General features: G+C 41.9%; 1 protein-coding gene across 3 annotated transcripts in view; it reads right to left on the minus strand.

The window, feature by feature from the left end:
• Sntg2 (syntrophin gamma 2) overlaps window positions 1-14,367 on the minus strand; it is a 199,746-nt gene that overhangs the window by 81,337 nt on the left and 104,042 nt on the right. For all 3 annotated transcript variants that reach the window (XM_076559662.1, XM_016008086.3, XM_006989783.3), the window contains exons 8-9: window positions 13,670-13,761; window positions 4,554-4,681 (exon numbers count right to left, since the gene is read on the minus strand). In XM_076559662.1, coding sequence (XP_076415777.1) covers window positions 4,554-4,681; window positions 13,670-13,761 — 220 coding nt within the window. The remainder of the gene's footprint in view (window positions 1-4,553; window positions 4,682-13,669; window positions 13,762-14,367) is intronic.

The raw sequence follows: 14,367 nt of genomic DNA on the forward strand, positions 1-14,367 counted from the left end.
AGTGTTCATGAAGCCCTTTAGACTATGGTCCAGGAACAAAGCAACGCACATGAGAGACCCACCTACTTCTGACACTGGGTCAGGCCTGTTGATTTTAGTTTCTAGTAATCAGGTAAGCACTTCCCAACTATAGTCTTAGGGCAGCTATGTCCAGCAAGAGTTCTATAGGGAGATGTTTCTGAAGTCTCTAGGGCAGGCTTGTCTGCCAGTGTCCTATAGTCACTCCTCTGTCATTCAAAGATTTGGATCTTAGTTCCAGTTCTTTGTGGCTATGCACTGAGAAAGGCTTGCCTACATAAGAGTGGGAGAAAACATCTCCCACAGTGCCCTTGCAGCCTCTTAGGATGCTCCTACACCCGGGCTTGAGTTCCTCTCAGCCACAGATCAGAACAGTGTGGCCCACCCAGGAATCTTTCTAGCATTTCCTCAGTGTCATCTAGAGACCCAGAGGAAGACACCCTATTCTATGAACCCAGTACCAGGTTTACAGTATAAAATCCTTATCACCAGCCCCATAGAACTCCGTTCTGGACATTCTATCCAGGATAAAATAGAATGCATACTCCTTAGAACTCTGATGTCCATCAACTGTGGCTTCCACTGCAGGTACAGTTTAAACAGCCAACTTAATCATGCAAAAGACAAAATTGTGGAAGTCAAATGCAGGTTATTTTAATAAGACAATTAGTGGGGGAAAGCAAGAAAACAAAGAAAAACAAAATAGTAAATAAATCATGGTGGACTGAAGTGATACCTTTCAATATATAATGATGGGAGTTCTAGGTGGAGAGGAAAGAAGGAACAGGCAGAAAGCAGTGTCTGGAAATATCCTGTATCTTAGGAGATACAGAGAAACCCAGAAAAGAAAGTGTGAAATACCCCTAGGGTAATCAATTCAAAATGGCACAGCCAGCATTATTAATCAAATTCTCAAGAGAATTCTGAAGCAACAAAAGAGAACAAAAGTACTATATATAAGGGAACAGCCTTCCGATTCTTGGTCAAAATCTTCAGGAGGGAGTTGGAATACTGCATTTACAGTGTTAGAAGGAAAAAACTCCAAGTGGGAATACAATGCCTGGCAAGGTTCTCCTCTGGACTAAAGACTGAAGGAGTTTACCACTATAGTGATCACAGTAGTGATAAAAGGATTCGTTAATCTGTTATGAACAAAATGCCAAATAATGCACAAATATGCAAGAATATGAAACCTTATCAGCTTTGCCCCAGGGTTAATGGCACCTACCAGCATGTGGTCCTGATAAAAGAAGAGGTCTGAGAGAAAAGCAGGAATGCTTGCCTTCATGTACTCCTGTATGGGTGTGTTTATCACTCCTGCCGCCAGCCTCCACTGACACAAACTCCAGCTTCTTCATTCTATCTAGGTAAGCTAAACACTAGTGACTCTTCAGGGGCCTCCTGGGCTTTTGATGCTGGCTGGGACTTCTGAGGCCTCTAGCATCATAGACTAAACAGCTATCAGGTCCTATGTTTCTCTAGCGTTCAGGAAGACACTGGACTACCCTGTCTCTAGTGTGTAAGCCAAACTAATAAATTCCCTTTATAACAGACAGACAGACAGACACACACACACACACACACACACACACACACACACACACACACACACCCCGAGGATCTATAGCAGTAACAATGTCAGCATGTGAGCCTGTAGATTACTGTGGATTACTCTCCCTCCTACAATTCTGTGTACAGACAGACCTGTCTCAATTCACAGAGAAGAACTAAAAATAACGTTTGTGGATGTATGTGTGTACACATGTGTATATTTGTGTGTGTGCATGTGTGTGTATTTGTGTGCATATATTTCTCTCCTCAACAAATAAGAACAATAAAAACAGACTCCAAATAAAGGCAACTAAAAGTATGATAAAGCCAGAAGTTGATTTTTTGAAAAAATGAAATTAATAAAAATTTAGAAAGATTTAAAAAAGAGCAATCTCAAATCAGAAATGAACAAGAAGATATTGGAAATGATCAATAGGAACACAAAGGATCTTACGTGGCAACTGGGAACAATTTATACTAATTATTTGGATAACCTAGAATATTAAGATAATCTAGAAGACAAGTTCCAAGAAACACATAAATGGCCAAAACTGAATCATATTAAGACAAAATCTTAGTGAGCCATTAAGGAGGCTGGATCAAGAGTTTTGATTCTCATTAAAGAAAATGTAAGGACCTGGTAGCATTACTGAGTTCTATAAAACATTCAAAAAAGAAATAACACCCATGCTTCTCAAACTCTTCCAACAAATCAAAGACAATAGAACACATCTAAGGTAATTTCAAAAGACTATCATTACCTTTGGTCTAACCCCAAAGCCAGACAAAGACACAAGAAAACACTAGTATGAGAAATACATGCACATTAACAAATACATTCAACAGGATAATTAAATGATCATTCGTGTGGCCAAATGGAATTTGCCCTTGAGATGAAAAGATTATGAAGTACACACAATAAATATGACACATCATGCCAAGAGAATAAAGGGTAAAAATGGCACAACCATTTCAATGGATACAGAAGAAACATTTGACAAAAGTCAACACCATCTCATAATATAAATCATTCTCAAAGAATTAGGCATGGATTGTATCTCAATAAAACCAAAGAGTGCAAAAAACCACAGCACACATCATACTCAGTGATGAAATGATGACTATTTCCTGTGTAATTGAGAGCAAGAGAGGGATGTCTATTCTCACTACCTCTATTTGGGATTGCACCAGAAATACTAAAGAAACCTACATGTATGTGTAGGAAAGAAGAAATGCAATTGTTTCTGCTAATGATTTGATCTTATGTACAGAAAAGATATACCACAAATACTCCACACATGCATAAACACATAATGCAAGCCATTCAAACTGACATGTGGACTCACTACAGCTAGAAGATACAGCATCAACATACACAAATCAGTAGTGTTTTTGAACACTAGGAACAAACTGTATAAAAATAAATTAAAGAAACAATCCCCTTTGCAAAATAATAAAATAGGCATGCACCACCACCAGGCAGAGGCAGGCGGATCTCTGTGAGTTTGAGACCAGCCTGGGATATAGAGTAAGTTCCAGGAAAGGCTCCAAAGCTACACAGCTACCCTGTCTCAAAAAACCATAATAATAATAATAACAACAACAACAACAACAATAAAATAGGAGTAAATTTAAGGAAGTTCAGGATCTAATCACTGAAACCTATAAGACATTGATGAAGGAAATTAAAGAAGGAACAAATAGATGTAGTTACATTGAGTTTTCATGGATTAGGAATATTAATATCAAACGTCCACACCACAAAAAACAGCTACATCAGGCGCTAACAACCACCTGTAATGCCTATTCCAGGAGATCTGGCACCCTCTTCTGGCATCTGCTGGTACCTACACCTATTTGCTCCCACACTTCCCCAAAATGATTTCTTTTTAAAATTTTAAATGTGAATATGCATGTGGAGAGTCTGGGGGTATGTGCATGTAAGTGCAGTTGCCTATGGAAACAAGAAGATGGTGTTGGATTCCATGGAGGTGGAGTTACAGGTGTGGGTACTGAGACCAAACTTAAGTCCTCTGGATTAGCAGTATCGGTTCTTAACTATTAAGCCATCTCTCCACCCCTAACAACAACAACAAATCTTGAGGTAATTATCCTGATTCAGTCATCACATATTGTGTGTGAAATATCACGCTGTACCCCATAGATACATAGATCTTTATGTTTCTATAAAAAAGATGCCTAAGAACACATACATGCTCATACCACACACATACAACTTTATACACCACACTGTACTCACACCACATATCAAACAGCGAAACTACACACACATATTTTATGACACACAAGGTTCAATTTGCAGCAAGATGTTTATGCTATGTCTTTGCGAACTGAAGCTGGTAGGCAGGTCACTGTTCCTTGTACCTGGCTTCTCTCAAAACTCGAGCAAGGAGCCCTGGCCTCTTAGCCTACCCAGAAGGGTACATGAGTCTTCACAGATACATCTTGAAACTACATAATTAACAGGGCTTCCAAACAAGTAGCATTTATTGAACCGTGGAGCCGGCCTAACCCTCTTACTTTATTAATGAAGAAAATGAAGATCACCAAGTTTAAATGGCTTTTCAATATCTATTTGTCATTTAGAAAAGTATGCAGTCTTTTATAATTGAACCTATTCTGTTGATACTTAAAGCTGAAGACAGAGTTTCTTCTTCTTAGACTATTTTCTAAGCACTGACAATTGTTCTTGCTAGAAGGGAGAGCAGTTCCTATTTTAAAAAATAAAAAGATCAGCCGCTCCAATTGCTTCTGTATTCCTTTCCTCTTGGCCTTCAATACTTCCTCAAATGCTGCCCTGTAGAGACACTGCCTGTGCTCGCCAATGCTTCTGTCAGACACAGATACAGTAGCTGGAATTGGCACAATGTGGGGTTCGCCAGACTTTCCCACAATGCTGGAGTTTACTGCCTTTTCCTCCAGTGCTGGGTTCACTTTTCCCACTTCCAACATTGGTCACGTACCTGAGCTTTTCTGTTCCAGCTTTGTACCTGGAGATCCGAGCCATGGACAAAGGGACTGACAAGGTGTCTAGCCAACGCTTCTCATACTTTGGTTCATTAGCTATGGGCGAGGAAGGTGATGACGGAGCCTGTGCAAAATAAGCAAGAGTCAGTCAACACAGGACCAGTCAGTTCACTGTTCTCTGGAGAGGCTTACAGCTGAGGCACCCATCCCATAAAACTCAGATTAGCCCACTTCAACTGATGAAAGCATACAAGATAACTTCTCAGAGATCCAGACAGAAAGCAGCACTTATATTTGAATATGAAAGCTTTTAAAATATGTTTTAAACAATTTTTTTTTTGCAAAAAAAATGGAAGAAAGCTAAAGAAGAGGGCAGAGAACTGCATTTGGAGGAGATCCTCAGAGTCATGACAAATCTTAACTTAAAAATGTGGAACCTTAGGAGAAAGTAGTTCAAAACAAGCTGAGCTGATGGATGTTAGGCACCCAGTAATGTGGGTAAAAACAGAATTGCTCTGCCAATGGCAAATGAATCCCAGTTATGAGATAGATTTCTAGAACATCATCAGGCATGGTGGGGCTTGAGTTTCTTTGTTAGACATTCAGAAAGATATGAAGTCATACCTCTTCTTGACCTGACAGGGACATAGTCCCTAATGGGGTAACTACAGCTCTTCCCACTTAATTTTCAGACTTTGGAAATCCTAAAGATCATGGCTTTCAGCCTCAGACAATAGGCATCTTTGAAGGGAACTGTGACAAATTTAATGAAATGAGTAAAAGTTGACTCATAAAAATGCCTTTATAATACATGTTTTAAAAGAATCATGGCATCTGCTACAAAGAGAATAAATAACAAAATAATCAAGTCCCTGGATCTAGAGAGGGTGGGAAGCCAGACAAGCCACTTAAATGAAGGTGTCAGGGCCAAGCTGAGGCCATAGAGCAAGGACTCTCAAGGGTGGGGACATACTCTAATCCAGAGCTTGGCTATGTATGCCTGCCCATCTTAGAGTCACTATGGAGTGGGGACATTTTGCCTTCTCGCCATCTCCCTTCTTGAGAGAACGTTCATTGCCATCAACCTGGTCCATATCCTATGTCAAGTATGAGAAATATGGCTTCTCCATTGGTCTCGTATGTTCAGATGAAGACCTGCCTTGAGAGTCACACTGGAACCTGAGCCAGGAACCTTACCACGTGTGTCTGGTTTTAGTGAGGTTACTTGGTCCAGTTGCCTGGACCTGAGGCCAAAGAGATAGATCCTTGGTGATGTGGAGAGTAGACAAGTGCTTTGCCAACAGGGAGCAGGCTTTGAGATTGTAGAAAAAGTCCAGTTCCACTGGGCTGTGCACACATGTGTGTGCTCTCCCATGTGGGGTAGAACTTGGGCATGGGGGGCCTCAGAGATTTCAATATATACTTTTTTGGAAGCTCACCTTTGGCCCTGCTAACAGGCAGCAAAGGAGCTCCCAAACACCGAGGGACCTGGTAAGGAGAGGTGTGAGCAAAGTGGACACCCTCCAGAAGACCAGACTCTGAATGGCCTCTGGGGCTAGCTACACTGAGCAGACAGATGTATCCCCTCAGCCCTTCCCAACTTGCAGATTACTTAATGACATAAAGCACTTTATTAAAAAAGCAATGACCAGAATGAGGTACAAATCCACAAATACCAGACACAGCAGCTGTGACATAGTAATTATGAAGGAACAATTGGATTTGCCTCCTTGCATTGTATCTAAAAGGGTCATGCACCAGAGGGGCCCTGCCAGACTTCCTGTTCTGCATTCTCATTCAGCTACTATGCTCTGATAATTATTCAGGAAATAGGAAACAGGTTTTGTTGGTGAAAAGAAGAATGTGCTAACAAGAATAGTAACTGTTAGAAATGTGCATTTCATGATAGCACATATGGATTAACTAAAATAATTTAGACTTTCTTCTCACCCAAAAACCCAGCTGACTGAAAACTATGTTGATGGTTATGTTTCTTAGGCTAAATTCCTACAAGTCTCAAGTTCAACTGCATCAGGTTGATGAGATAGTACTCGGATCCTGCCTCCTTGTTGGCAAAGGCATGTCCTTCATCCTGAGATAGTGGCTCCTATAAGCAGTTGAGAGACATTTATCCACCAGGGAGGGTGAATGCTGACAGCAAAACGTCACTTCAGAAGATGTGACAACATGAGGCCCCCTGATGCATTCTGCAACTGTGATGAGAAAGGGAATAGATAAGTGTGTAAGGTGTCACCTCTCTGGATACTCAGCTGGATGGCCAGAGTCAACTGCATCTCCACTCAAAGCACAGGGAACCTCAACGTCATCCAACTTGATAGCGAGCATCTGTGTTTGTCTGGCCCCTTGGTTCCCTTCCCTACATGTGCCCTAAGCAGCCTTTTCCCTGTGTATTTGTCTGAGGATTCTGCTAAATAATGGAGATCCTGGCTCTCCTGGTTTTCTCTTGTAACCTGGTAGGTTATTTCTGCTTTGTCACATAGAATCTAGCCGAGTCAGAAATCTGCACCTGTCCCTTTGCCTTTTGAAGACAGCAGAATAGCTCACTGTTTCTTTTCCATGGTCCTAACACAGACCCCTGGAGGGGTGCTCTCCTGTGACCTGCCTTGCTGTGAGGGCTCGCAGTCTTCAACCACTGGGTTCTTGTTGCATGAAAGCAAGGGCCTTGCTTTACCCAGCACAATGCTTTTTTAACTGCTGCCTCCTGTCACTTGGAATTTTCTTGTCTGAGAATTGTGCTACACAGGAAGCCTGGGTTGGCCATTTAGATTTCCATGTCTATGTCTGACAACATGTAGCATATTGACTTGAAAACCTCATTATAATATAATCATATAATATAATCATATAAATCACAAAGGCAATTTCTCAAAGGTAAGCTCGCAGTCCAGTTTCAATGATATTTATTGATACTGAATGTGACCCTGGACTTTCAGTATCCATGTTACCTTGACACTGTGGTGTAGTCTAGCACCATGGAATGCAACTGTCACTCCAGGTGGGACCCCCTACTCTTCTTGTACCTTGCTCTGTTACAAAAAATAAGTTTGTCTCCAGTTTCTCATGTTTATGAGTTGTATAAGCATCCTTTACTGTAGTGTTAACATAAATTTGTAAACAAATTTTAACTACTCTTTCCATTCACTGGAATAAAATGCAATGCCTAACCATGTTTAAAATAACTTCATCTTGGAGATGAGCATCTGAGGTCTGGCTGGTAAAGCCACAACAAGCAGGTGGAGCGAGGTGACATCTAGTACGTTGCCAGTAACGTGTCTTGCCCTTATTTCACCTGAGCACAGTTTATGACCCCTGCCATGCTCAAATGTTGGTAAAGAAAAAAAAAACCACTCTGCACTCACACTCCATAATGTCTTTGTGTAATGTTTATTTCTATGAAATCAATTTTCAAAAGCACTAGAAAAATGCCTGAGGACTTTCTAAAGGTATGGATCATGGATATTCTGACATAATATGCAATAACAAATTCATTACTTAGTAGACATTACCAAGAAGAGAACATGCAAAGTGTCAGTTTGAACACAAACAAAATGTCCCAACACAGTTTTTAGTGTGGTGTGTGTATTTCTTGCATGAAGCTCATTACAGAGTTTGTAGGTAACCATCAAATAATTTCAGTTTTAAAAGAATGCTTTGGTCAATAAATAATCACTAAACCTAGGATGAGTTTGTCTCTAGCTGCGTGGACACTTCATGTTCAATTTAAAATAATAATGGCTGCTCAGCAGACAAAACCTGCCTGTGGGTCTCAGCTTGCAATTTCCATCTTCACAAATCCTGCTGGGGCTATGAGCCCTTAGTAATGTGATTTTAGAGAACAAAGCCACACAAACATAATAAAAGGAGCAATATTTGACCAGAGCAGAGAAAAGTTGATGACCCCAGGAAAGCCCTGATTGAAAGTGAAAGCTGTAAGACACTATCCATGTGCGCGGTTAGTGCCATTCCCATAGCGACTTGGTCGACGCTCTCCTTACAGGGAACTGTCATTTATAAGTACCTGAAAAGTATTTCTTCAAAAGATTTCTGTGAGCAGTCCTAACTGCTGCTGTATCTTATATCTGTGGGAGATGACAGTGTCTGAGGTCTGGCTGGGAACCCACAGCAAGCCACGGAGGAGATGCTCACTGCACTGTCAGCAGCTCGTGGCTTGGCTTCGCTTCATGTGTGCACAGCCCACTCCAGCTATACCCACTTCTAACTTTCCAGGCTATAGCATCTGACAAAGAGAGAATAATGGGTGATAAAAAAAAATTGAAGAGCGTGGTCAACCTTGTTCTACGAGATTTGGAAAAACTCAGAAAACATTTCCTGACATGGGAGAGATGGCTGTCAGGATTCCTGTCCTGTCAGTCCTAGCTCTGTACATTCTTTGTCCTGTGGACACCAAGCTTTGTGCACACCTGACCCTCCTCATGCCTGGCTCCTTGGATACCTGGCTCTGCTTACCCCCTTGACTATGGTGGTAGGACAGCCTGGAAGGAGTGGTTCCAGGTCCCAATAGCATCCAAAGTCCCCAAACTTGCAGTCTGCAGCCAAAGTTGCAGAAAAACAAAATAGAGTGACTGCAAAGTCAAGGTCTTAATAAAGACACAGAATTGTTTTGCTTTCATATCCTCAGAGGTATTTAGAGGAGTTTCAACTGTAAACCATGCTGAAGTGGAAACATGCTGTGAATGGTGGATTTGCTGCTACCTCTACCTGCCTTAGTAAATTCTTATTATGCTCCGCTGCTGAAGACTAAGGAGGCACCAAAAATGCTCGGGGTTTCTTCCCCACTGTTGAGAGGTCTGTCAGTTGTTTTGTTGCTGTGATAAAACACCCAGGAAAAAGGAGCAATTTATTCTGGCTGTTTCAGAGCTGATGGCTCATGGTTGGCTCCACCGCTGCGGGTCTGATGGAGGGCTGAGATGCTACCGTGGAAGACTGTGGTGTTGTATATCAGTTATTTTCCTCATAACTATGAATCATATCTGACAGCTTAAAGGAGGGCAGATTTGTTTTGGTTCACAGTTTGAGAGCACAGTCCACGGGGGTGGAGAAAGCATGGTGGCAACCACAGCTTGCCATTGGAACAGCAGACTGGCTCATTGCATCCAGCAGTTACCTGGCTAGAACTCCATGGACCTGTGTCGGCCAACTATGTAAAAAAAAGGCTCTACAACTGCTCCAAACAATGCCACCATCTGGGGACCAAGTACTCAAACACTGAGTATGTCAGGGTTATTTCACATTCAAACCAGAACATGGGAGAAAGCTGCTGACCTCAGGGCATCCTGAAAGCTGAGGGTGCAACAGGAAGGAGCCAGGACAAAATACACCTTTCACAGCCATGGCTACCACTTTCAACCAGCCTTCACCTCAGGGCTTCCAACACTTCCCAATAATATCACCAAATTATGACTCCATCAGCAGACTAATTCATTTATCAGGTAATGATCAAACCACCTTTGATTGACTGGATACAGCATCAGGGGACCTTCCTCAAACATGTGACTGTTTTGAGGAACACTTCATATCTAAACAATAAAAGGTAACTGAAGCCCACTTCTAAATGCAGTGTGTAAAATAAGCTTAAGTCCTTGCTTTTTATACTGGTCAGGAACTTCCATAAACCCAAGACAACTCCACAGCAGCTCTCCAATGGCAACTAGCACAGAGTGCTTGTCACAATTCACCAACATTTAAAGTACACTCTGTTCACGTAATAAAAAATATTCTGCATCCGTTCTCTTTGGGGTCCTCAAGAGATGAGCCCCAGCTCTTTACCCCTTGGCTTCTGCTCCTAAACATTAGCCCTGAGCAGTCTCCTCATAGTACAGGCCTCTCCTAGTTGGGCACTGCCCCCAGCCTCCATGAAGGGTTACTTTACATGGGCCAGCACAGAAAATTGCTTGGCACAGAAGCTGCCCACTCATGCCATGGCAGTTCTGCCAAAGAACAGTGCACAGACCCTAAGCTGTGCTGGATAACAGCAGGCTGCTGAGTTAGCAAACAGTGCTTCAGGACACCTAGGCTTCAAGACAGAGAGCAAGCACAAACCTCCAATGCAGGGCAAGAACCCTACTCCTCCTCTCTTCCTTTTCAGGAGTGAGGATACAGGAGAGGTAAGTCTGATAGTTATTCCCTGCATTCCTGTGAACAGTGAGTTTGTGATTTTTTCCTTTTGGAGAGGCACAACAGGACAGAGAACAGCTAGGCCAAAATATTCTGAGTCAAGAAATACAATTTCATTCTGAACCACCATGTCAGATAGCCCCCTCCCCCAACACACACACACACACACACACACACACACACACACACACACACACACACACACACTCCAAACCATCCCAGTACCCATTATTATCTGGGGAAAACCATGCAGAACAGGAAACAAGCTGGAGAGTGGTATTGAAGGTGATTTTAACAGCTGGAGGAATTGGAATCAATTCAAACATAATTGCACCCATGTATTCACAACAGAGATGAGAAAACAGGAAGCTCTGGGAGTTAAAGGGAGCCGTCTCCACCTCTGATACCTGGAGGACACTCAAAATGCAGAGAACGGCTGTGAAAGGGCAGCCAGAATGTACCTTCTGCTCAGCAGATTTATCTGGACATCTGCACTCTATTCCTCCAAACAACACAGATTTTGGAAATGATCCTTACCTTATTAAAATATGGGCCTTAAGTAAAAATTACAGTAGTTTTAAATGTGAATTGATGCTGTAGGTTGAATATGAAATGTCTGCTATAGGCTTCTACTTTAAATGCTGAGCCCCTAGCCTGTGGACTATTATGAAGGATCTGGAATCTTTAGGAGATGGGGTCTTGCTGGGTAAGAGGGTCACTAATGAAGTCTTTAGAGACTTTAAAGAGCCTGCATTCCAGGCTCTGGCCTGCAGTCTCTGCTCTTGCTCTGTTATGGTGTAAGGAGCCTCCACCACATGCTCAGCTATCACAAACTCTTCCATGCCTTCCCGTCATGATGAGCTGAAATTCCTTTGAAACTGTGAGCCAAATAAATCTTCTCTTCTTGGAGTTACTTCTCTGAGGTATTTTGTCACAGTGCAGAGAGAAGTAACTAATAAAATTGCTTAGAATATAATTGTCTATGTGGCTGTTATAAATAGGTCTCATTTTATGGGGAAAAAGATATACATCATCTACATTTGTTTAAAAATAAAACAAATCCAGATTCTAATGTAGTATGAGAAAAGTATTTTTTCAGTAAGATCTAAATATAGATAAAGTATAGCCATATTTCAGGTTGGATCTCAGCTCAAATATAATATGGACCTTTGAACTTCAAACTCTTCAAAAAGAGACTCCCAAACAAATAATTTTCAGGATGCAGAGGTATAAGAGTGAGAGATGAGCATCAGCTAGACTTAAAAGTTTGTACTCACTTCCCCAGTTCAGGAGAAACTTTTTTTTTAAAGGAAGCACGTTTTAATAACCAGGTAATGAAGATTGCTGTCAGTATGTAATTTAAGGTAACTACTTGATGTCGGAGATGATAGGTTATTTTGACTGAAGCACTAGAGCCCCCTTTAAGAACTATTCATAGCAGATCTTACATATTTCTTATTTTGAAAACAGAGATTCCCTGCTTCATTTCAGGGGAGAGGCATGCCATCACTCTGTCAATCTTGTCATTTTTCTCTCAGCTTTAGTGACTATGTTATGGTAAATTTTACAACAGTAATTATTCACCTCTTGATTTTATTGTCTTGTTAAATGTAATAATCACGCCACTGTCAACCATAGCTCACTTCTTCCCTGCTCTTGTGATCCAGTGTCTCCAAATGGTAATCAACCATGTCTTCCCATACAGGGAGCATGTTCCTAGCTGGGTATCTTCTCTACCTTTGGGTGCATCTTGCAGGAAGCAGGACTAAGATGTCTATCTCAGGTTATTTCTCACAGAGCAAAGTTCACAAACACCAAAGTGTAGTCCAAGGGCAAGTGCTCTGCAGACAGTAATGGACTTTCTACTGTGAGAGTAGACAAATGACTCTTCACTGTGATGGAAATACAGAACTGACTCTGTGAGTGTCCCAGTGCATCAATGACTCCTGTATCTAGGGTAACACAGGACAACAGTCACTAGAACCATTTGCTTTTCTCTGACTTGTCTCATGACTGCCAATATGTTACCCAGACTGACTTCCAACTCCCAAGCTCAACTGAAGCCTCTGCTTCCTGAGTAGGTGGGACAAATAGGTGTGCTGTTGTGCCTGGCTCAAAACTAATTTTTAAAATCAAGTGGTGGCTGTGAAAATTAGGATGCTGTTTGTCTATGGTCCCAAGACAGGGAGATGTGACTTGTGAGTATGTTGCCTATTCTTTGTTAGTTACAGAAGCCAAACTTTAAATTATTAAAATCTATTTAAACTGCTAAAGCAAGAAATTATGGTACCATGTAATTAAATGAACAAACATGAATCTTTTCCCCTGAGTTCTACCTGAATGTGAGGGTGGGAAAAGATCTATTATAAAATATACTTTAAAACTTATTGTGGAATGCTAAGGTTCTACTTCTGACTAAAGTCTCTGTGAATAATAAGCCCACCTACCCAGAGAGAGGCTGATCATTAGGAGGCAGGCCCAGAGTAGCAAGCACTGGTGGTTGCACTCATTTGTAGGGTCTTAGGATAGGGGGGTGAGGCACAGGATTAAGCCTCATGGCAAATGTACAGTGCTCATGTTTCCTTGATGTTTCCCATGAATTTGGGGATAAATCCTCACTGTTCTCCTTTCATGTGAGTCTTCTAGAAATCTCCTAAAAACAACTTGAGACCCTCTTGATAAGGCTGCCTGAAACCCAGAGGTTACTTTGAATTCTACCTCAAAATGAAGACTAATGTTTGCTTTCCATGCAGTTATGAACTACTGGTTGAATGTGTCTTAGTGGGTATAAGGACAAAGACCCCACATGGGAGTAAATTTCAATGGAACTGACTAATTCCTGTTTTCATTGTTTCTTCCAGAACATCTGCATGTGCCTCTGCAGTTTTCTCCTCAACCCAGGGCCCTTGGGATTGAGGTTCCCAAGTGATGAGGTCAGGGGATTGCACGTGCTTACTGTGTGGCTGCAGTGTCCATTGAGGTGCAGGCCACTGTCAAAGAGAGGCGATGAGGCTCTGCTGCTGTGGTCACTGGATGGCCCCGGGGACCCTGAAACAAAATGAGAGGCATTCATTCCAGACGTAGTTGTCAACTACATCATGTGTGACTATATGACTGCAACATAGCTAAGCACACAACGAGAGCCAGCCGTCCATTGCTAGGCCCCTCTCAGGGATGTGGAACTGAGTTGGGGATGACTCTCAGGTCTATTGATTAGCCAGAGGTTTTCCCTCCTTTCCCAGAACCACCAGTGCTCCTAGTGCAATCTCTTGCCTGTCATGTTATAACGCACTATCGGGATGCAGAGCAGGGCTGTGTCTACAATAGGGTTACGTGCCCTTGCAGTCTCTCATCCCACTCCATTACTATGGCATATTCCCTCAGAGTTGCTGATGGGTGGATGACATTTGGGTCTCTCATTGCTGCAGACAGGCAGTATGAGAATGTAGGCAATGCAGAAGGGGTAGCCCTGCATCAGTCACACCACCACCACCATCATAATCTATGACAAACTGAGTTAAAATCCATTTGTGTATTGTGTACAAATGCAGTGGGTTTGCTTGTATAAAAAGCAAAAAATCAATGTGGCATGTGTATCAATCATAACCATTACTATTTTACAGATTGGGTGACAGATAGATTTTCCTACTGTGT

Source organism: Peromyscus maniculatus, chromosome 22 (genome assembly GCF_049852395.1).
Source record: "Peromyscus maniculatus bairdii isolate BWxNUB_F1_BW_parent chromosome 22, HU_Pman_BW_mat_3.1, whole genome shotgun sequence".
NCBI classification, from domain to species: domain Eukaryota; kingdom Metazoa; phylum Chordata; class Mammalia; order Rodentia; family Cricetidae; genus Peromyscus; species Peromyscus maniculatus.